This window comes from Cibotium barometz, chromosome 61, assembly GCF_041138505.1.
Source record: "Cibotium barometz isolate CiBa-2024 chromosome 61, ASM4113850v1, whole genome shotgun sequence".
Classification (NCBI taxonomy): Eukaryota; Viridiplantae; Streptophyta; class Polypodiopsida; order Cyatheales; family Cibotiaceae; genus Cibotium; species Cibotium barometz.
Genome location: NC_141106.1, coordinates 34,563,153 through 34,588,356, shown reverse-complemented (window position 1 = coordinate 34,588,356; position 25,204 = coordinate 34,563,153). Strand labels below are relative to the sequence as shown.

At 43.3% G+C, this 25,204-nt stretch overlaps 1 protein-coding gene across 7 annotated transcripts in view; it reads right to left on the bottom strand.

Moving 5' to 3' along the window:
- Positions 1-7,927: 7,927 nt before the first annotated feature.
- The window catches only part of LOC147604821 (uncharacterized), a 141,601-nt gene continuing 124,324 nt past the window's right edge, over positions 7,928-25,204 (bottom strand). For 6 of the 7 annotated variants that reach the window (XM_086794452.1, XM_086794451.1, XM_086794453.1 and 3 more), the window contains 2 exons: positions 8,388-9,453; positions 7,928-8,205 (listed from right to left, as the gene is read on the bottom strand). In XM_086794452.1, the coding sequence (XP_086650578.1) occupies positions 8,039-8,205; positions 8,388-9,453 (1,233 nt within the window). In that variant the 3' untranslated portion in view covers positions 7,928-8,038. The remainder of the gene's footprint in view (positions 8,206-8,387; positions 9,454-25,204) is intronic. The other variant, XM_086794454.1, reaches the window with a different exon arrangement.

Genomic DNA, 25,204 nt, shown 5'->3' with positions numbered 1-25,204 from the left:
GAGCGTGACCTAGTTTATACAAAAAAGGCATGAGGCTGCAAATGGATACATGAGCATGCAGACATGAGTCTAGAGATGTGAACCTAGACACATGAGCTTGCATACGTAAGCTTAGCCAAATAAAAGAACAAAAAAAAGACTAAAATTAGTTCTAGACCTACTCTAGAAGTACTAAAGACCTTTGAGCAAACCCGATTTGGACTAATTATTGAAAATGTTAATATAGTCGACTATAGCACATCAAACCACATTTTTTGAAACCCACCAAGTTTTTGATCCTAGCAAATGACCAACACTCAACAGAGTGCTTCTCTATGAAGAAGGCTAGACTCCTTTGGATCCAGTTAAAGTAAAGAGCTTTGGAAAGAAATGAACCAATGAAATGCAAACATGAGTGGCAGACATGAGCAGAGGAACAATAAAACATCTAGATATAGAGGCCACACGGTCCTTCGAGCTCCAAATTCACCAATTGGCTCTGTAAACAACACCATACATTTCGTAAAGAGGGCATTAAACCACCCTATCTTTGGGCGAAGCTCTAGTGAAGGAGAAAGAGTGAACCTTGAGGTTCTTGCTTCCTTCCTTAGGAAGCGGGCAAACCATGTTCGACACAACAATGTTTCAAACATTTGATGTCGATCCTGAGTTGGGTTTATCCCAAGCTGACCATGATCAATAAGCAATCCAACAATCGTAGTTTACGGCAATCAAGACATGTCTCTTTTTTTGTACCATTAGGGGCAAGTGTTCCTCAATATACCCAACAGAAAGCGCATATTGTGCATGTAGGAGTCCCATTCTCCATAGAAGCTCATTATAGAAGCACCTTCACCAACGGAACCAAGTTCTAGTTCTTCTCTAGGAATAGGGAACACGGGGACTATCTCAAACCAAAGGGATCCACAAGGGCAATTTTATAATGTGTTCTCAGGCATAGTAAGCCTGCAACCTCAAGGCCAAGCCAACGAAGGACAAGTGCCATTGGAAATCCAAACTCCATTCTACACATAGCCAACTTACCACACTACTTCACATAACCCAAACATTAACCTGGCACTACCCACACAACAATCGTGGTGAGTGAGAGCATGGGGGAGAAGGGAAGAGAAGGAGAGAGGTAGAAGAGAACTTACATCAACATACCATCAATCACCCACATAATCCTCAAGCATGTATGCAACAAAGAAAAGAAAGCTTACAAGTAAGCTTCAATCACAAGAGCAAGAGACTCAAACTCAATATGAGGATGAGATTATGTCCTTTCTCATGCATGCATGCAACAAAGGAAAGAAAGCATATAAGTAAGCTTCAATCACAAGAGCAAGAGACTCAAACTCAATTATGAGAAAGGGATTATGTCCTTTCTCATTAGTCAAAATGTCTTATATACAAGACTCATATGTACAATGGCTGACCGCCTAAGTAATGTCCGAGAGCCCAAAAGCTAGTCTAGGCTAATTTCCTAGTCTAAGTATACATTATCGGCATTACACAAGTTGTACGCTTGGTTTTGACTATCTTTCAACATTACACATTGTAAGCTCGGAGATTTCCCATAATCATTTACATGAAGCGCATTGTGTGGTATGAAAAATATGGCTCAAAAATGTTGTTGTGCTTTTGGAGTAATGTTAGCCAAAGTGGTTAATTTGAATCCCTTCGTCAAAATGTCCCTTACCATTAGGGACGTTTCTTGCCCTTTAGCTTTCGACATGCTCCAAACCATTCGAGGATGCCTCATTTATCTCCCAAGTCAAAATCCCCCTCGGAAACATCTTTATTTGCCCGATGGCCGAATGTCATGCCGTGTTCCATTTACCCGAAGTAGCTCCTTACCTCGATAAGGTTGGCCTCACGGCCGTTCGTAACCAATCACCATGGGCCCCGGATCTCCATCTCACCCTACACTACATTGAGTCCTACCAAAATACAGAGAATTCAAGGGAGGTTGAGATGTGGGATGGATCACATCACCGGTTCTCTCTCATTGAGGATCTCCTGCAAAGATCCCTGCACCTCTCCACCACTGCATCCGAATTCCAAGTGGGAAGGGCGCCATGGCCGAGGTTCGGTACCCGATCACTAATGACGGCCTCAATTCCAATGGGGCTAAATTTGACGTGAATGGGTGCCACCGGCCTGTGCGTTCACCTTCTTCACTCACTAGAAGGACAGGGATGGACGCAACAAGGTGTTCCTTACCATCATAGCCAAGTTGCTTTCTGACCAACGAGAAAATTGGACTGAACCTTTTACCACCGAACTCCAAAGCTCTTGCAAAGAACCCAGCAGCAAGCAAGGTACACTGCGTCCATATGCTCACAAAGTTCCTTTGTCATGTCATTGGCAAACAGCTTCCACCTATTGTGCCTTGCCCCAGCCCCTTCCCAGCTTATAGCACAACATCTCACCGACAACCCCAAGTCTTAACTTCCCCTGAAGAAACACAAACGGAAGACATCCATTTCTTTCCCAAGGCCAGCCATGGAGGAACCGTGAACTGCCCACATGCCATTGGCTCCACCCTAGCCGCAACCTCAACCTTAACCTCACTAAGGTTCCCAACCCCACTATAGTCGCTACATGTCGGTACTTCCAGCTCATCATTCTCATCCTTGAGGAGGTTCCCAAGAACCAATGGACAAGCAAAGAGTGGCTGGTCTTTGATCTCAATGAAAGTCCCAACTTCAGCCAACAGATTGATCTTTATGGCATGGCCAAAAACTTCCATGGCCACAAATTGGTCACTTTTGAAGACATGCCAGATACCACCTTTTAGAAGCCCTTTGAGATCATGCGGCAATCTGGTCGATGGCTTTTCCGCAAGCCTTTCATCACGTCTTTCTATGAGGAGGGTATCTTTGGAACCATGTGGGTTGGTAAGTCTCACCCCATGCCGTGCCTTTGAAAGAAATCAAGGTGGGAAGAGATTTGAGCCATTCATAATATGAGAAATAACTTCATTGCTTCATTCATAGTGCGAGTGCTACATGGGCTTTATATAGCCTTTGAATCCAATCGTGGATGACATCACTGATGATGTAGATGAGCTAGATGCTTCTCCTAAACATGCTCCACGACCCCTTTGATGTAGGGATGCTCCTTTACATGTGGAGTGATGCTACATACTCTGATTTGACCTTAGGATAACACTTCATCCTATGTACATTTGTTTGATGGCTAAGGGACAAGTTGGGCTTATATTTCTAACACCCCCCTTAAGCCAAACTTGACACTCTAGTAAAAGTTTTGAGCCTAACAACATCTCCCCTTGATACATTAGAGTCTCAACCATACAATAACAACGTTTGAGTACTCTTTACAAACAACAAGGGAAGAAAACAACTAAGGCTTTTTTTTAAAAACCATACAAGAGTGGACAATGACAACCTTTTTACAAAGCATAGGAATCATCATCATCTCTAAGTCCAACAATACCGGAGACTTCTAGAAAGTGATTTTCTTCAACAGTGTTGACCTTCTCTTTCTTCTTGTCCTTGAGGTAGCATCTTTGTGATGGATGATTTGTCTTTCCACAATGCACACAAGGGTTGTTAGTGAAGCAATCCTTTGTTTGGTGATTAGTTCTCCCACAGGTTGCACATTTCTTCTTCTTGTTGTTGATGGTGGAGATCGCATAGGCACCTTCTTGGAAGTCTTTGATTTGTTTTTTCTCTTCAACCTGCAAAGAGTTTATCACACTTTCCAAAGAAGGAATATGATCCTTCTCTTTAAGCACAGTGACAAGTTCATCAAATTTTGAAGGCATAGTCTTCAATAAGATGGCAACAGCATCTTCATTAGGTATAGGGGATTGGACATACACAAGTTGAGTCATAAGACTCTTTTAACCTATTGATGATTGAAGCCACTCCTTCATTTGCTTCTATTGTGAGCCCATAATAGAGTTGCATTTTAAGACTAATCTTAGAATGCTTTGCTTCAGCACCAAAATTTTTCTCAAGTGTTTCCCAAGCTTGAGCTGTAGTGTCAACATCATTTATACAATGTATAAAATTATCATCTAATGCTGTGATTATTATCCCTAAAGCTTGTTCATCCTTTGCTTGCAAAGCAACAATGGTAGCTCTAGTGACAACTCCTCCCTCTCCTTCTACTTGTGGTTTAACTAAGCTTCATAAGTTCTTTCTTATTAAATGCCCCTTCACCTTTGTTTGCCAGGTGTGAAACCCTATGCCATTGAACTTATCAGGACACTTAGAATTAGAAGCCATGATTGATGTGGATGCTATAGATAGGGAGGTCTTACCCCACTGAGGAGATATACTCGGGGCAGTGTCTATAATCCCTTTACAAGAGGTGGCTTTCAAGCTTCATAACCATATACACACCTATTATCTATGTAAATAGAGATGTGATAATGCTTAATCAAATTATGATCATTAAAGAAGGATTAAACAAGATCATTACCACCAAGCATTAAAATGCTTTATGTAGAAAATCTGCAGAGCAGAATCCCCCTCTGCGAATCAGCTTGTCATTGGAGATTGGCTGCACCATTTGGCAAGCCCTTTTAGGAGAAGATAGAGCACATTGGGGCGCATGTACAGCTCAGAGGAATTGAAGCAATTCCTTTTGTGGAGGGAGAACAAGCCTCTGCAGCAGCCGCCTTCTCAGACGAGATGAAGATTTGGGGAAAACTGTAATGCCGGGTTGTGGAGTAGTGGATCTGAAAATTGAGGCGATGGCGACCTGCGCCCTGAGCAGAGGGAGAGATGTTGTGAAGAAAACGCGCCAAGATATGCCCTGTAGAAGGCGATGGAGATCCTCCAATACAGGTGGGTACTGTTTGGTTCCACTAATGGTGGGTAATTTAATAACTTGATTAATATGCTAAGTAACTAGTAAATTAACCTAATGAGGACCTTGGGAACATAATTGGCTCTGATACCATGAAAGAAATCAAGGTGGGAAGAGATTTGAGCCATTCATAATATGAGAAATAACTTCATTGCTTCATTCATAGTGTGAGTGCTACATGGGCTTTATATAGCCTTTGGATCCAGTCCTGGATGACATCACTGATGATGTAGATGAGCTAGATGCTTCTCCTAAATATGCTTCACGACCCCTTTGATGTAGGGATGCTCCTTTACATGTGGAGTGATGCTACATACTCTGATTTGACCTTAGGATAACACTTCATCCTATGCACATTTGTTTGATGGCTAAGGGACAAGCTGGGCTTATATTTCTAACAGCCTTGTCTACTACATTTCCAATTCTTTATGGGCTAAAATTCCCTACAAAACCCTTGTCCAAGGGTGCCACACACAAGCTGCTTGAAAAAAGAGAGAAGAAAGCTGAATTGAAAGGGTTGAAGAAAGCAATGTAGTGGAGTTTTGACCGGAAGGAGCTTCTACATGGGCACACCTTTAGTTCCATGCCCAAGCATGATACCTGCAATATATATACACGGGCTCTGCATATAATAGACACATAGACACCACTCCTTCTAGAACCTGCATCAAGCCTCATCGTCGACAGCCATCCAAATACGCTTTTGGATGGGGGAACCATAGCCTGACCCTTGGTACGACCCATCGCCTAGATTCTCCTCAAATCAGTAGGAACATCGCCTCATTTTCGACAACACCAACTCTTGGTCCACCTTGCCTCTATTCCTAGTGCTTGCTAATGCTAAATCCCTCAAGCCCCCAAAGGCAAGCTTCATTGTAGCTATGGACAAAACCTAGCTACCCTGCATCACCAATCTCTAATGATCTTTACTCTCCTAGAAAAGAGATGTCGAGTAAATGTCAAAGAAAGCACCAAAGAGAGTCAAAGAAAGTAATGTCTTCCGGTTAAAGAAGTGCACCCACACGTCTGCCCATTGCGCATGCACATCACCTGTATATCTCACAATGGGCATCTTTATTTTTTTACATCTTGCATCTCATGGAAAGCATGGACACATGCACTTGTAATAAACTTTGTCAATGCCAACCCCCCACATACATCTCACACACCTTTTGCCCCCATTGCCCATGCACGTCACCTGCATATCTCACAATGGGCATCACAAATTTTTCACATCTCGCATCTCAATGGTAAGCATGGACACATACACCTGCAATAAATTTCGTCAATGCCAACCATCCACATACATCTCTAGATGGGGAACCATGGTGGGTGCAAGCTTGGGCCTTGGTACCACCCATCGCCTAGAGAACCCTTGACCTTGTAGGTATCTCCAACGAGCTAACATGCATGCAATCTCTACTTTGACTCCAATTCAACACGAACACAACCTCGCCCCCTGGCCAATGTATTCGCCATCAAGAAGCCTAATCTCTCAACATCATATTGTGAGATTCAAGCATACTACCCTGTTGCGCCAAGATGTTTGAGGCCACTATTTACCCATGCAAATCATTCCATGGTGATTTTGATCCTCATTCCATCAATCACAGGGTGCGTACCCCTTCTACCAACTACCTAATTTTGAAGGGTTCAACGGCACTTCCAAAAACAACGGAGGCCGCATGAAGAACCTCGACATCCGCATCCGCCGACTGCGGATCGGTCCTGAACCATACCACTTCACCTCATCCGTCCACTTTGGCATATCTTGGATCATCCACACCTTTCCACCTCGGCATCAACTTCACCACCGACTTGAGTGACGTGAGGACGTGGTCACCATTAGGAAGGGGAGTATATTAACCACTCTATAGGTTAACATGGTTTTATCCACCCGACCTACCGTAAAGCGCTGCTTCGATATCTTACTCGCTCTCGAATAGACACTTATCTTTTGTAAGATGACGATGGAACATATAAAACGGCCTTCCTTGAGCTTAATGTCAAGTAGGTAAAGTCTATGGACTCCGTGTATATACTTGCTTAAGACTAGTAAGAGGTTGGACCATTTTTTAAGTTTGGCTAGCCTAGAGTGAAAACTAATCACTTGTATATGTGTCATTTTTGACAATAAGCAATACACAATCATTCCCTTGCAAATAGAACACTTGTGAGCTCCCCTCCTCCTCTACCCTTGCTTGTTGTGCCCTATTGAATCTTGCATGCTTGATGGATATAAGTGTTTATAGGTTTTTTGTTTGCATTAGCTTTCTCTTCTTCCCTTGCCTTTTGTGAGAGAGAACCATCGTGAAGCACTATCTCTATTTGCCTCCATCTAGGCGTAGAAAGCTCTCCCTTCACCCCATTGGCAAGGAGCATTCCAGTGTGACAATGGAGTGAGGACGCCTCAGACGAGCTAGCGCACCCACATAGAGAAGTTGCAATTGCGGCTCTAAGGCAAGACCCAACGACACCTGCCTTCGGCAAGGCTAAGGTAAGCTCTTGACTTGAACACCAGTGAAAGTGTCAAAGGCTTTGCAAAAGCCCACAAAGAAGTAGTAGACTTGACCTAGTCTCATTAACCATGGCTCTCGCTGTAAGATATGATCCAACGTAAAATAAGTCCTCCTAAAGCATGCATACCTAGCCGAGCTAGCAGAGGACATATGATCCATATGACAACACCGAATCGCAAGAAATGGAATTTGTAACTTGGGATCTCATGAATGGGAGCTTGGTATGAACCAGTATCCCAACATGAATACATGGTGAGTCATGTAACGTCATAGCTATGACAGCTGTTCGTGGGTCACACAAAATCTGTATGATGTTGGATCTTTCAACTAGGAGGTCCATGCATAAATCGCTAGACCAAGACTAGAAGCATTCGAATTGTGAACATGACACCACATGTTGTAGAAAAGAAAATAACGACAAGGGAGATTTCCATCAATTTGGTGCAACACAAGAAAATCAGCATAAGCATGGCTCCATCTCTTTCTGTCCAGGTGAAGAGAATCAAAGAAAAGTCTCTATCCAAGGGAAGAGAATCATTTAAGATGCCAATAGACACACTCAAAGACTACTCTTGGGCCATTAATTGCATCAGAATAGACATCCGTGTCTCCCATACATCATGGAATGTTACATTTCAAGTCCCTGTGTTTTCACCTTTACAGATCCATGTTTCTCAGCTTACCAACACAAACATTCAATCAAGATGCAAAACCTGACTTCCTTTGCCAAAGCAGCTCCTGTGGAGTGCACCTGCTCTACTTGCAAGACCTTGAATGATAGGCAATAAAATTGACCGCCTCTCATGCAACACCATGATTTTCTGCTCTAAATACCTTATCTGATCAGCTTTGAATTTGTCATCTGGCAATGCTCAAGATGGTTAGCTTATCATTATTCAAGTACACACTTTGTTTTACTAAGAAAACACACACGTACAGTAGCAACAAATGACAACAAGAGTAATGTAAGTAAAAACCATTTAAACACATGTGCATGCTGTGCACAACATGCACACACACACAAAACAGGAGAACTGAAATCACCTGTATCATGCCTTTCCCTGAGTGCAGACAACTCTGCTCCTTTCTGACATAGCTCCTCTTGGAGTTTGTTGAAACTACAGAGCAAGTCCTCTGTCCAAATAAGCTCCTCTCTAATCAACTTAGGATCTGACAAGTGTTTCTCTAAAGAAATTTTGTTCACGCCATCTTTATGGTTGATATGTGCAGCCCATATCAAGTTGGAAGGATTGCTTTCTGGTTCTAGTTTAAAGCAATTATCCTCTGTTGATACTGGTGTTGATACTGGCCGGAGATCCTTTAATGGCTCGGAAACATACGGTGGCCAAGCTATCTTTCCAAGGTGCTTTGAAACATTGTCTTCATGTTTAGCTTCATATGCTAAAGAATCCAGGGAGCAATCTGTCCTACAGAGATCAGTAAAAGTAGTAGGATGGGATTTCCTAAAGCTACCTTCAAAAGCTGAAGTGTCAGTTAAGTATGGAGGTCTTCGAGGCAGTAATCGTTTTCTTCTAAAAGTCCTGCCTCTGGAACTTTCCAAAGCTCTTTTTGCCACCTGAATCGTAGGTGATTTCTCTGCAGGGGTCCTCTTCGCATCGACAACTCCTGGGAAAGAAGAACCGGCTTTGAAAAACCGAGGTTCTTCATCTGTTATGTGCGGTTGTGGAGATTTGATAAGAGGCTGCGTCACTGAAATCAAGTTGCTTCTCCCTTCATTCTCACATGAGATTTCCATGGTTCTAGCAGCATCATTGCAGACAAAGTCCTGCCTTACAGGAAGAATAGCTTTTCGTTTTCTGGGAACATTTTCTGAGTTGTAGAGACCTTGAGTGCAAGAAATACGCTGAAGTGACGTGAACCTGTTTTCTTTCCTTGTCTTCTTAACATCTTTCTGAGCAGCACGCTTCAGCTCTTGAATACACCTCTTGTAAAAGAAATGTGCTTGAGAGATGATGATAGAGCTGATCCTCCTCTTTCTGAAAATTCTTCTGTGTCTCCATTTAGCAATAAAAGAGAACCTTTGTTGCAGCAGCCTGTTTTGGGATCGCAGCAGCTTGACTACATATGGAAGTCTGCACAAGCCCTGCTTCTATATACAAGGCAGATTTCATGTTAGTATGCACTTGTCAAGTATCTCAAAGGTGCGCCACTCATACGTGCTGAAGATGCATGCACACACACTCATATGTGCTGAAGATGCACTCTTTTTTTTTTTTTTTGGGTTGTTGTTGATGTTGGTGAAAACCACTGTTTCATTATAAATACAATGTACGTTCATAGCTGCCCCAACATGGAGCAGCTACTACAAAAAACTAGAAACAATGATAAAACACTTCCAACTGGGCCGTGGAAAGGTCTCCAAGAAAGTGGGCATCTTGGAGAGATTGGAGATGCACACACACACTTGTTATTTTCTCAAAATAATAGAGAAATTTTTTAATTTACTACCTCTCCTGATGGCTTAATGCTCTCATATTGGGGCTTTGGTCTATTGAGTGTGAAAATATTTTATGGTGTAAATTGGTCTTTTTTGGAGTTATCTTTCTGCTCTCCTCTTTCTGGCGTAACACGATACCCGCCTTTGTTTTCTCTGTAACAACCCTATAACTGTGGGGATTGGGTTTGGATGGTCATGAAGCTCAGTGGTTTAGATCTGGGTTGATTATTGAGTTTATACGATGCCTACAACATTCAGTTGTTTGGGCACACTTCGGTGGATGTCTTCGCCTTTTTCAGATTCTCCTTGCTCCAGTCTGTCCAAGATGGCCACTTTCTTGGAGACCTTTCCACGGCCTAGTTGGACGTGTTTTATCACTATTTCTAGTTTTCCGTTGCAGCTACTCCATGTTGGGGAAGCTATGAATGTACATTGGATTTATAATGAAACAGTGGTTTTCACAAAAAAAGTGTGTGTGTGTGTGTGTGTGTGTGTGCACGTGCAAACACAAACATTGTATATCTATATACCCCCCCCCCCCAAACCCCCAAGGCATGCACGCGAGGATGCAGCTTGAGCATAGGAGAACTTGCATGCCACGAGTCTTACACGCGAGGAGAGAAGACAAGAAGGCCTTCTATCGAGATGGTCGGGTCATCATTGATGGCCGGCCCATGGATTAGCGGTTTGGGGCCTATGGGACACAGACCAGGCCACTGACACAGATACACATGGCAGTATGGAACTGTAATGGTTCACTATGGGTGCAGCCTGGACGACTGGAGCATGTTATGGTGGGGAGAAACATCATACTTCTGACAGAGACACATCAGAGCCCAGAGAGAGGGCTACCTCGAGTAGAGAGATTCCAGTGGTTCCTCGGTCCTATTGGAAGCTTTTAGCTTCCATAGGGGCATCCTTTGGCCAGGTTCTAGAGGTACCAGTCCTTCCGAGCTCTCCCGCCTTAGCTTCCACGGCCGTTACCGCCACTGTTGATGATGTACCCCGGGTCCTTGTGCTTGTTCCTGATCCATCGATTATTGATGATCATGTTATGCTTCAGAGACATGACGGATCTCATTTCCACCAGAGGATGGAGATTGCAGGAAGACCTGACCAGTGTCGGATTTGTCAACGACAGGATCACATTGCTAGAGATTGTCCCAGATCGAGGGGCCATGATAGGAGGCGGCGTGGTCCTGCCCATCAGAGGCCTTATGTAGTTGCCAAGACTCCAGTTGCTCCTTTGCCATAGCAGACCACACAACGTTGGGTTGTGGTTAGGGATGGCAAGCACCCTCGGACCCCCGTACTTGCCCCTTTACCCACATCCCTTGTGGAGCACCCTAATCCCTATGCAGCTCTTGCCTCACAGGATGTTGATCCTTCTCTTTGGAGGATGAGGCTTTGCAAACACATGATCTGGATCCTTCACAGGAGGATGCTGCATTACAGTTACAGGATGATTGTACCCTAGTTACAGGATGATTGTACCCTTGAGGATGATGTTGCGCATTCGCATTGTCATGGTACGTCTCCAGTTCTGAGGACTAGCCCTGGCTTTTCCTCGGAGTGGGAGAGAGAGGTAAGGCTTACATCGTCAGATTTTCCCTCCCTTACCTAGTGAGACGTACTTCTACCTCTAAAGGGGGTCCGTCGACCACGAGATCTGGTCGTTCCTACTCTGAGTCCTTATGAGGATTGTCTCTTGGAACATTCAGGGCCTTCGGGGTTTTTTTCCGCGTCGGCGGAAACAAATTGTAAAAACCCAACTTCATTGTGCAGTCACAGGTGGACCTATGGATATATTGCTCTTGCAAGAGCATAAACTGGATGCTAGCCAGTGTGGAAGATCAGGCAAGCTTCTCTCGGGACACACCTTTTGGTCACCAGCTGTTGGTACCAAGGGTGGTGTCTGTATCTCTATTTCAACTTTGATCTTGCCTTGCATCATTGGACATGGTGTCATTTTGCTTGCGAGAGCACAGTGGATCCTTCTTATGCAGGGGAGAGGATTGGTATTCTCAACCTGTATGCTCCTAAACCATAGAGGTGAGAGGATTGCCTTTTGGAAATCTCTCACTACACTGATGCCTCTTGCCGACCATTGGATTATTGGTGGGGATTTTAACATGGTTGAGATGCCAACGGATAAAAGAGGTCGACATGAGGGCTTGGTGCATCCTCTTGAAAGAGCGTCTTGGGAGAGGTTTATACTCTCCATTCATGGCAAAGATTGTTGGCATGAGGATGACATTTTGAGGAGTCCATCCACTCTTCTTTATTCATGGTCTAACAGGAGAAGAGATGTAGGATGTATCTATGCACGATTCAACAGATTTTATGTGGATGATTGGGTGCTTGACAGAGGTGGGCATTTTATTGCTACAGGCACCTCTAAATTGGATCATTGCCCAATGGTTTTATGTATTAGAGATCTGAATTGCCATGGATCAGAACCCCATGTACGCATCCCTGATCATTTGTTTTCAGATGCAGAGCTATCGCGTCGTATGCTTGATATTTGAAGATCTCATGATTTCTTACAGGACTGTCAAAGCCTGGCCTCTGCTCTCTGTAATATTAGTGACTTTTATCACACATGTGCCCTGTCTAAGAGGCAAGAGGCTTTGGATTTAGAAAGGGCTAGTAGACGTAGATTGGCTGCCTTGCAGAAAGAGCACGAGAAACATCCTCATGCTCAATGGGTTGCAAATTCTTTATGTATTGTTAGGGCAGAACTTCATCACTCTCTTGAGCAACACGCGGAGTACTGTTTCCATGCCCAGGAATCCTTTTGGACATAGATGGGTGGCAGATTTAACAAACATTTCTTTGCTACTCACGGCCCATCTCATGCCAGAGATAGTGTCAAGTAGTTGCAGGATTCACATGGCACTCTTCACTCAGATCCTCTTATAGTTAGACAGATTGCCAAAGATTTCAATCGCTAGCTTCTTAGTGCTGAGCCGCACTCTGATTTGAGACACAGGGCACAGAGGAAGGTTTGGAATGCATTGCCACATTTGATCACGGAGGAGATGTGTGCCGCTCTGGATGCCCCTTTTTCTATGCAGGAGTTCAGTCATGCTCTTCATGCCTTACCTCACGGTAAGTGTCTAGGGGAGGATGGCCTCTCCCCTGTTTTTTTCATTACTTTTTGGGATGAGATTGGGGCTGAGATCACATCGGCTCTGCAGGAGATGTGGGACATAGGTTCTATGCCTTCTTCTCTCACTGAGGGGCTTATTTATCTTATTCCTAAGAGCGAGGATAAGACATTGATTGGCCAGTGGAGACCTATCACCTTACTTGGGACTGCCTATAAGATTCTTGCTAAGGCAGTGAGCATCAGATTGCAGCCAATTTTGCAGGATGTCATTCATGATACTCAGAATGGATTCTTACACGGCAAGAGCATCTTTAATAACATTTTCTCGTTTTGGGAGGCCGTCGAATGGGCTAAAGCGAGCAATCAACCCTTAGCCATTCTGCTCTTGGATTTTGAGAAGGCCTATGATAGAGTGGATTGGGACTTCCTTGAAGGTACTCTTAGCCATATGGGCTTCTCTCAGAGATGGATCAAGGGAGTTTCATGCATGTATTGTGATGCCCATAGTAGAGTGCTCGCTTGCGGTGATAGAGGAGAGCGGTTTCAGATTTCTCGCTCAGTATGGTAGGGCTATCCTTTAGCCCCATTATTATATATCATAGCTGTAGAGGCCATGAGCATCTTTCTCCGCTCCACTACTGGAATTTCGGGATTGAGGTTGCCTCTTCGTAGTCAAGAGGAATTGGTTGACTCTGAGTTCTTGGAGGCTTCACATATATGCTTATGTTCCTTCCGGGTAGCACTAGAGGAGTTCTATTTGGCAGCAAGGGCACTCATTAATTGGCACAAATCTATTGGTTTTTGGGTTAGTGATTCACCAAGAGTTGCTTGGGGTGCAGAGCTTGGTTTTACTTGGATCAGCAGAGGATGCATTGCTAGATATTTGGGATGCCAAGTTGGGATTGTTATTTCTCCTGTAGAGTAGTTTGCTCCGGTACTTATATGAGTATCCGGAAGAAGCTCCTCCATTGGAGCTCCAGGAGATTAAATTTAGCTTCCAGAAACACGCGCCTACAAATTTTCCCCATTTCAATTTGAAAGGCCTTTCTCCTATCACAAGGTTCCCTGAGTCAATGACAATGCCTGGAAGGGTGGGTTTGTCGGTATCCCACAAGATGCAAAATCGATTCAAGTTTCCATTCATTCAGGGGGAACAAACTACTTTCCCCAATCCTGCCACAATTCCAGGAAGTAAGTGTCTCCACGTGCGAGGAAAGTCGACAACCTCGACCCATATCGGGCATTTCTGTCTTATCAAACTTTGGAAATCCATCATGAGAAACCAAGGCAACACATGCACTGTGTGTTGAACATAAGATGAGACATCTCCAACGGCTGCATCATTCAACATTGTCCAAAAGCAAGACCTCATAAAACCTGCGGGCACCAAAGCTTGCACAGCATGCTTTTTCAGGACAGAGACTATCCACTGAGCCACATCTTGGGCTGAAGGTATCTTGCCAGGGAAAAACATAATGACTGCATTTTACACATATTGCTTCATTGGGTCCATGAGATCCTGCGCGCTGGAATCTGAAATTTCACGTTTGGCAAGGGACCCTCCCATGTCTTCCTTGCTTGAGCAAATTCTTTTGACAAACTCTCGTGCAAACAGCAGCCATCTTCATCTACCCGATTCTCCATGTATTTCCTGCCTTTGTAGGAGAAAATCCGCTCCGAAGAAGTAGACATAGGGAGATTGCTTACAGAGAATATACACACACCCACACACATACAACCTCTCTCTCTCTCTCTCTCTCGCTTCAGAGCAGACCCAGGCATGTTCTTCAGGGAGCTGTGGATACCCCCTTCATTGATGTATAGCATTCTATACCCCCAGTATGGTATAGGATGGAGCTAGCTAGGTTGCATATCATGATTGTATACTCCATGCATATAGCTTTGCATTCTCCTAGTAGTAGAGCTCCATCACCTCCCCCACTCATTGTACTTATTGCACACCCAGATTCAGCTTTTTTAGTTCAGTACTTTTTCATTTTGTTGGGATGACAGAGGATACCCCACACAGGTGCACTGATTTGTCTCATAGGCCGAGTTTGGTCTTTTGGAAGACGTTAATAAAATCTTTCTTTCTTTCTTCCTTTCTTTCTCTCTCTCTCTCTCTCTCTCTCTCTCTCTCTCACACACACACACACACACACACACACACACACACAAGTATGAGAAAGAGGACAACAAAGGCTGGACAAGTCCTGTTATGAGCAGGGACTCCTGAATTTGCTGAGTGAGGGAGCGCAATGGCTGTGTTAGGGTTTTAAGCAATCCGAGAAGGCAGTTTAGTAGGTCTCGCAGGGGCCATAGTTGCTAGGAAATGCGGTAGGAAACGTGGAAATGTTTCCTTGTAGGAAACGCGTTTCTTTCATGCATTTTTTTGGACTTGTTTTTTTTGCCCCAAATCCAACGTCTGAAAATTGCAACTATTTTGATAAAGACGTTTCTCTCTTTGTAAATTGTTACAACTTACATGTAGGCTTCTATATTGATGTTTCCAGATATTCCCTATGCATTCAGTGTTATTTTTACATATTTATACAGTATATATTTGAAATTTTGTACACGCAAAAACCTGTAGGTAGGAAACTTTGGGCTGATTTTACGAAACCCGTTTGAAACTTTTAGGAAACCCGTTTCACACAACCCCCTAACTACTATGGCAGAGGCTCAAGCATGAGGAGGGGGGGCTATTAGCCCATCCTAGGCACTCGTGATTAGAGACGGGAGGTGCAGGGGTAGTTATGCGACAAGCAGCTCACGCAACACAGTCACACACACACGTGCGTGTGATCACACGTAGCTGCACAGAGTTCTCTTGCACACGGACGCTTGACAGGTTGTCTCTACACACACACACACACACACATATAATTTTATATTCATATTATTCAAATCCATTCATTTTATTTATTATATACATTTTATATTTGTATGTACACACACTTTTTTTTTTGTAAAACCATTGAAATTGCATTATATCATAAATGTACAAAAGGGTTTGACATCAAGAGGATGTCTAAACCCTAGAACTTAAAAACAGTAGTAAAAAAGTTCTATGCAAGAACAGGGCAGTGCTCTAGAAAAGAGCCTATGCCCTATCCATCAGAAATAGTAAAAGAAAAGCTGAACACAAGAAACATCCAAATCTTCCTCATGTACAGCATCATATAAGGACTGCCACAAAGAGGCTCGGAAGAACTCATAAGGGTGCTGAAGGGGTGAATTCAGATATGCATGATTTCGCTGTAGCCAGAGGGTGCATAAGGCCCAGTATCTGATCCAATGGAAGAAAAGAGAATACTGTGACAAAGAAGCTGATAATGTGCCAAACATCCAGAAAAACCTGTAGAACCTGTGTGCAGGATCTGAGAGATAAAAAACATGAGATCTTGTCCAGAAGGTCTCTGGAATATGAACAAGACCACAATAAATGCGGAATACTCTCAGTAGTATGATGACATCTTGGACAAAGAGGAGAGGCAATCCTTCTTTGAGCCAATTTCACTCCCACTGGAAAAATACCGACAATACATCTCCAAAGAAAGAGTCTCTGCTTCAATGGCATTTTCAACTTCCATATCAATGTCAGTTTTCCTTTCCACCAAGCTAAAGACTTATCCAGATGCCAAAGAGAATTAGCATGATGAGCAATCCATGGAGGAGGTAATATCAATCGATAAGCCTGTATAGAAGTCAATAGATGCAAAGGCTGAGAGGATAATCTTGAACTTGAAGACTGAAGATGCCAATCTTGAAGCCTGTCTCTTACATCCAATGTTGGAATTGGAATGAAAGGGTGTAAGAGATCTGCAATAGCTTTCCATATAAATCTATGATGCATCCCAAGATTGTATTGTTGGCATGCTGCCGGAAAAGAAAGAATTTGCCCTCGAGTATCTACCACGTCGTCAATGAACCGGATGCCCAACTTCATAAGATTGTAAGCTCTGATTGGTTGTTGTACAGCAAGGGGAGAGTAAAAAACAGCACTCCAATGTATGCTTTCCATTCAAAGCGAGGAAGCTATAGAGGCAGGATGGGGAGACCATTTGATGCGAGAGAGCACTTTCTTCCAATCCTGAATCAAGGAAGTAGAAAATGGACAACCAGGGATTTTACCTTGAAATTTGCCAAGTACTACTTCCGATGGATCAACTAACCAATGACCATAAGCATTTGTGCACATCTGACCACACAAAATTGCCAACATGATAGACCAAGGCTGCTCTTGTTGAAAAAAGGTTTTGAGCATAGTGATCTTTCTTGCCAGCACATGAAATTTGATGTTTATAATATTCAAACCACCATACATTCTTGGTGAGCAAAGCAGGTCCATTTTGAGCAACCTTAAAGCTTTTTTATGAAGCTTAGTTTTCCAAAAATGTCCATGGCTTGAGACATAAAGGAAGAAAGATCTCGAGATGACCAACGTAAGAGAGGAAGGTAGAACTGGACATAAGCCAGAACAATGGACTGAACAATTCGAAGCCGTACGTGCAATGGCCAAGTGGAGATCTTCCAATATTCTAATTTGTCCTGAATTTTGTTTAGCACCCAAGATATTTGTTGCTTATTTTTGATTTTCTAGCCAATGGGATAACCCAAATGTCTTACTATGCTTTCCGGATAAATAATCTGGCCGGGCCATAGGATAGCATGCCAGCCACAATGCTTGAGAGGTAAGAGTTTTGATTTCTGAAAATTAATTTTTAGACCAGCTGCCAACCCGAAATCTGAAAGAGTATCCATCAATAGGCGAAGCTCCAGAGGACTGTTCTTTGGCATGAAGAATGAATCATCTGCATAAGCTTGTGCAATGAAAGGCCGTGAATCAGAAATAAGCCCCTCTAACTGTCTAGTATCAACCAGATGATCCATATAAAGAAGCAAAGGATGTGAAGCAATAGCATAGAACAAAGCACTGAGAGGGCATCCCTGTCGAACCGATCGTTCTAGAGTCCAAGACTCAGACAAATGTTTCCCTATAAAGCATTGAGCAGTGGAATCTGAGTAAAGCCAATATATGACATTAACTAGCTTTGGCCCAAAACCAAGTTTAGACATGATTTAAGAAACATAACCCCACTGCACCGTATCAAATGCCTTTGCCACATCCACCTGCATGACCAAGACATCCTGAGCAGAGTATTTTGCATATTCCATTGCAATGAGAGTATTGGAGATATTATCATGTATATGCCTTCTTGGAACAAAACCCTATTGCCTGGAATGAAGTCCATCATGAAGGATATCCTTTATCCGATGTACCAACATTTTAGCAATAAGTTTATATATAACAGGCATCAAAGTGATAGGCCTCCAGTCATCCATTGTCTCACACAAAGGTTTTTTGGGCAGAAGCTTAACCAGACCATGCTTCCAAGCTGAGGGAAGATGTTGATGCTGCCAGGCTACATTAATGAGCTTCAAGATTGGACCCTTCAATTCAGCCCAGAAGGCTACAAAAAATTCAACCGTCAAACCATCCCAGCCTGGGGATTTATGTTTACCCAAATGCTTGAGGGCTTCATCCAATTCAGTATCTGAAAAGGACATTTCCAGCATTGAAGCTTTTTGCAAAGAAACAATAGGAGAAACAAGCTCAATAAATCTGCTCCGAGCCAATGCAGCTTGAGGTGTAGAAGAAGATGGTAGAGAAAAAAGAAGCTGAAAATGATCCAGACATTGTTTTTCTAGCTGCGATAAAGTCTGGGTCCAAAGACCATCGGGTTTCCTGACTCTCATGATAGATTGACTTTGTCTGTACGTGTGTAAATTTCGAAAGAAAGATTTCGAGGAGCAACCCTTATCTAGCATAGGTTTAACTCTAGCCCTTGTCTGTCATTTGGAAAGCTTGCGTTTATCATTAGCATCAATTATGGAAGAAGCACAAGACAATGAATTCTGTTCAGAAGCAGAAAGTGACCTTTGATGGCTAATATGTACCAAGGACTGCTTGTATGATTTTGCCCACTGGATATGCTGTCTGGTTTCTGCCATGTACCATCTTCCATATTCCTTAATGACATTTTGAATACGATGTACAAAAGAGTTCCAAGCAAAATCCAGATCCTCCTGAGCATGGGATAACAATGGCTTACAAGCCAATCTGATCATTTGCTGGAATTTTTCATGAGAAAGATATAATTGATTAACCTGCAAATGTCTGACTAAAGAGAGCTGAATATCATCCAGAGGCATACCAAATGAAAGGTTGAGCCAAAGTGGAGTGTGATCAGATAGTTGTTGAGAATAATCAGTCCACATTTGACATGTATAATCATCATATTGCTGAGCATGAATAAGATACCATCTATCAAGCCTGGCCCAATATTCTGTAAAAGCATTATGATGATATGTGAATCCCAAAACCGAAGGGTGAGTTGCTGTCCATAAATCTGCAGTATGAAGTGATGAAGTCATATGTTCCCATTGCTGGATTTCAGAGGGAAGCATATGGGATTTATGTGTGGTATTGTCCTTCCAGTGAGGAGAATTATTAAAGTCACCACAAAGAAGAGCATTTGAGGACCAAGGATATTGGTTTATGGAGTCCCACATTTGAGCTCTGGAAGCTGAAATTTGAGAGGCATACAAGGAGCCTATTTCAAAAATCTCTCCATTGATCATACATTGGATAATCATCCATTGGCCACAAAGATCATTATATGCTACACAGGGCTGCAGATCATGTCTGGCTAAAATACACAACCCAGGGAATTGTCCAGATCCTGCATAAAATATATCATATCCTGAAAAGAACCCATGCTGGCCAGCAAAAGAATGCTGATTATGCTCTTGCAGACACAACATCTGGATGAGTATTATTTATATAATGCCATAGGAGCCTCCATTTATGCTGATTGCAGAGGCCCTGCATGTTATAAGAAAAACATTTAAGAGAAGTACGCATGAAAATATGTACAAGAGATGAGCAGTCCTCAAAGAGAAAGGGAGGCATCAGGCCTCTGCCATTGCCACAGGGTCTTGCTGACCCTCAGAATCCAATTCCCTGACTAGATCACCTTCTTCACAAAGTGGAATACCCTTCTTAACTGCATTGACCCATGCCTTTGAGATGGGGCTGTCCGAAGAGGTAGAAGGTTGACCAGGAGATGGAGCCAATTACGAGATTGGAGAGGTCTTTGTTTGAGAGGCACCGTCTTCTTTGCATTCTGCCAACCCTCGTGAGAAGATGAATTATTTTCCACTAGCTTGCTTTTTCCTTTATCCTTGTTTTGAGCTGAATTGGCTTGGTTCCCTGTATGAACTGAAGGCTTTGCTCCTTTAGCTTCAGTCTTTTCCACATAAGTCTTTTGACCTCCTTTATTAGATGACTGAGGAATGGCAGCTGGAGGAGGCGGATGAAGGATTGAGGGACACTCAGAAGCTAGATGCCCGAACTTGTGACAAGAGAAACAAGCTCCAGCAAAAATGCCCCATTTCAAAGTAAAATATTTCTTTCCCAAATTAACACCCTCAATCTCAACTGCAATAGAAGAGGGGGTTGGTCTATCAGTATCCCATAAGATGCAAAAATGATTTTTATTACCTGTGGGACGAGGGGGACAGATCACTTGTCCCAATGTCATCGCTAAGCCTGGAAGCTCTGTTCTCATGTAATCTGGAAAATCAACGACTTCAACCCATACAGGGCAGTGATGTTTAATGAGACTCTGATAATCCTTATTAGGAGACCAAGGCATGATGTGCACCATTTGACGACCAAAAAATAAAGGGGACATTTCCAGCATCTTTTGTTTTGTCAATGCATCCAAGAGATGAACCTCATAAAATCCTCTGGCTATGTAGACTCCTTCTACATAGCATCCACCTAGGAGAGAATTCACCCATTGTCCCACATCATTAGCCGAGGGTATTTTACCTGGAAAAACGATGATGACTGCAGTTTGAGAGAGCTTCTTCAGAGGATGCACAAGAGAAGGCAACTTCATCTTGTAGGTGAGTTCCGGAGCAGGTAGTATCCATTCTCTTCTACTTTGTTGAAAATCCTCATTCAACATATCAAACACATAGGAAGCATCTTCAGATGAAGGAGCTATGGGGGGCAGAATTTCCCTTGATTGTCTTTAAGGTTCAGGGGAAAGAGCTCTCTTGACATAAAACTTGCTTGTTTCTGCCATCGAGACTATTCGATTCAGCAGAAAGACACAGATCAAAAAAAGGGAACAGCTCTATTGGAAAAGTATCTTACACAGAAGGGAAAAACAGTGACCTGTAGGAGGCCCGCGCACACACACACACACACACACGCACACACACACACACAGTCCTATACATGCACACAGGTCGCAAAAGACAGGAAGAAGAGCAGATTGACGATGAGAAAATAGCGCAACTGGGAACAAGAGAAGGGAGCGAAGAGAGCTGTAGGGCCGACACAGTCCAGGAAGGAGCCCGACACAGTCCAGGAACAGGCGCCTCACCACACGAGCTCACCCTTGTATGTACACACACTTTTTTTTTTTTTGTAAAGCTTCATGTCATTAATTACAGGTGGGAAACCTCAAAACGAGGAAAACCCACCAAAAAGATCACACTTTTTATTTACAAGTGGGAAACCTCTAAGCGAGGAAAACCCAGAAAAAGAAGAGTAACTATAGGCTTCACTACCTAGAAGCAATCAAAGTAAATCCTATAAGCATCAAGAGTGATGTCCCCAGCATCATAAGCAAAATGAAGCGCGTGACCAAGCGAGAACTTGAAGTAATGGAAGGGAACAATGTCATTGGCTTGGAACATGAGGTTGTTCCGAACATGCCATATGGTCCAAAAGACCCAGAATCGGACCCAGCTGAAAAATACAGCAAACTGAGACTGTGATGCTTGTAACACCCCAAAAAAGCCAAAAGCATCTGTGAAAAATGCCCGAAGGGAAACGAAGGCGAAGAGCAGTCGAGACCCGGCGAATGAACGATCTGGAGCATACGCAACCCCATAGTAAATGTGGGACAGTCTCCTCAGTAGCTTTACATCGGACACAACGTGAAGGCGCAATATGACGTGCATGTAACAAGCTACCAACAGGAAGAGCACCAACCAAACAGCGCCACAAGAACAGGCGTTCTTTAAGAGGCAGATGACTTTTCCAAATGCGAAACAATGTACGTTTCCACCACATTGAAGATTTGGAGAGAGACCATAGCTGATTACCATGTCTGACTATCCATGCATCCGATTGCAAGAGGGCATAAACTGTCCCAGCTGAAATACATTTCATAGCAGTGGTTCCAAGATTCCAATCAGATAGACGAGAATCCACATTCAAGCGAGGTAAAGGAGAAATATCAGCAATCATCCGCTGAATTTCTGTCCAAAGATGAGAATAATGGGATCCCAATCGAAAACGATCCGCTGCAACAACAGAGTAGGAAAGAACCTGACCAGTGTCATCCACCACCTGATGTATCTGACAAATTCCTTTTTGAGATAGAAAATATGCCTGACGAGGTGAACGGTCAACCAAAGTGGAAGAAAATACACGACTCCAATGCAAACTCTCTAGCCGCAGGGAATTGCCCATCAAAGATCGGGAACCATGCCATATCATATGTGAAGTAACTTCCTTCCAATCAATAATGAGAGAAGAAGTGAAAGGACATCCCGGAATGTGTCCTTCAAGTTTTCCACATATAAGATCCCAGTATGTGGGTTGCCAATGACCATAGAATGGCGTGACAATATGCCGACACAAATGGGACACCATGAGAGTCCAGGGTTGCTGCTGATCCAACAAAACCGGCAAAAGCATAGCTTTCCTAGCCAAAACATGACGTCTCAAATCCAAAATATTCGGCCTCCAAGGCGCTTAGGAGAGCATAACTTGTCCATGGATAACAATCTGAGGCCCTTTCCACGAGATGAAGTGCGCCAGAAATGCGCCAATATACTTGACATAAGGGACTTCAAGCGGGATTGAGACCAATATAGCAAAGGTAGATAAAACTGCACATAAGCTACAAGAATGGATTGCACAATTCTAAGACGCACATGAAGCGGCCAAGTGGACAACTTCCAATAATGTAACTTGGAGTGCAAGCGCTCGGCTACCCAATCCAATTTCCGTGTAGCCGATACAGTCCAACCCAGCGGATAACCCAAATGACGAACTATAATGTTCGGAGGAACAAGTTCGCCTGGCCAAAGCAGCTTATGCCAATCATACTCAGTCAGAGCCAATAGTTTGGATTTACGAAAATTCACTTTGAGGCTTGCTGCCAATCCAAACAAATGAAGAGTGTGCATAATTTGTTCCACATCATCTTGGTGATTGCGAGGCATAAAGAGAGAATCATCTGCATAAGCTTGCGCAATAAAATGTTTCCCAGAGGGTAATTTCAAGCCCTGCAATCTTCCAGACGAAGTCAAAGATTCCAAATACATAAGCAGGGGATGAGTAGCAATCGCATAAAGCAAAGCACTGAGAGGACAACCTTGCCTTACTGAACGTCCCAAATGCCAAGGATCTGTGAGAAAACCATCCAACAAACCGGCAGAGGTACTGTCAGCATACAAGAAATAAACCACAGAGGATAGCTTAGGCCCAAATCCCAGCCGAAGCATGGTATCTGCAATGTAATCCCAAAGAACAGTGTCAAATGCCTTTTCAATGTCAACCTGCATGACCAATACATCTTGTCGAGTGTATTTCGCATACTCCATGCCAATGATGACATTTGCTAGATTATCAGTAATTTGCCTTCGTGGAATGAAGCCATACTGAGATGGATGCAAACCATCATGCAAAAACCCTTTAAGTCTATTGACAAGCATTTTAGCCAGCAATTTATAAACCACAGGCATGAGCGTAATCGGCCTCCATTGCGAGAACTCTTCACAAAGTGCTTGCTTTGGAATCAACTTGAGCAAGCCTTCTTTCCAAGATGAAGGCAAAACCTGTTGCTCCCATGCCCTGTTTATCATTAACAATAGTGGCTGATCCAGGTAGTGCCAAAACGACAAGAAAAATTCTACAGTAAGGCCATCCCAACCGGGAGATTTCCAACGGCCCAAATCACACAAACTGGCATACAATTCTGTCTCCGTGAAGGCGGCTTCCAAAAGTTGAGCCTGGTGCGCCGATAAAATCGGTGCAACTTGAGATAAAAACAAGCGACGAGCCTCTCGACCTTCCTGCGTGAGAGAAGAGGCCTCAAAAATCTTGCCATAATGAGATTCCATGGCCCGTGCAAGCCCCACACGAGAGGTAGTCCAATCACCAGTCGGGAGTTTAATCCTCTTAATAGTTTGAGACTGCCTAGAAAGATGTAAATGACGAAAGAATTGTTTAGAAGTGCATCCTTTATCCGCTATAGCCTTTTGGCGAGCTCTAGTCTGCCACTTTGCCAATTTTCTCTCATCATTACGATGCAACAAAGCACGAGCAGAAAGCAACTCTGTCATCTAGATTTCAGTAAGAGATGAAGTGTTAGCCAGATGCATCAAACTTTGACAAGTGCCTTTGGCCTGTTGAACTTGCTCTCTGAAATGCGATAAATAGTGTCTGCCATAATCCTGGATCACACATTGAACCCGCATAACAAAACGAAACCATGCTGTGTCCATATCAACATGCATTTGAGAGATCAATGGCGAAATAATATCCACAATCAGATTGCGAAAAACCTCATGCTTAAGATAAGCATTATTGACATGCAGAAGTCTCTTTCTAGTTAATGAATCATTGGCAGAACATGAACCGAATTGTATTTTCAAGCATATCGGAGCATGATCCGAGAGACACAAGGAGTAATCAATCCACATATCACATACAAAATCATCATACTGCTGCATCTGAAAGAGATACCATCGGTCCAGACGAGCACGATACAATGATCGAGCGTTATGCTGAAATGTGAATCCTGGATCATTGGCTTGCAACAGAGGCCACAAATCCAAGGCATTACATGTGTGCTGAAAGAGATCCCAAGCTTGTCGTTCCACATGAAGCATGTGAGAATGTCCAATAGTATTATCCACATGATTTGGAGCATTATTAAAATCGCCACAAAGAAATGCATTAGAACGCCAACAATAAGAGGAGATGGCATGCCACAAACGAGCCCTGTCAGTAGAGGCTGTGTATGCATACACACCACCAAACTCAAAAACTTCCCCATTGATAATACATTGAATGACCATCCATCTGCCAGCTGGATCATTGAATACCAACATGGGAAATAATTCATGGTGAACAAGCATCAGCACTCCAGAGTATCCAGCGGATCCTGCATAAGCTATCCAATATCCCGCAAA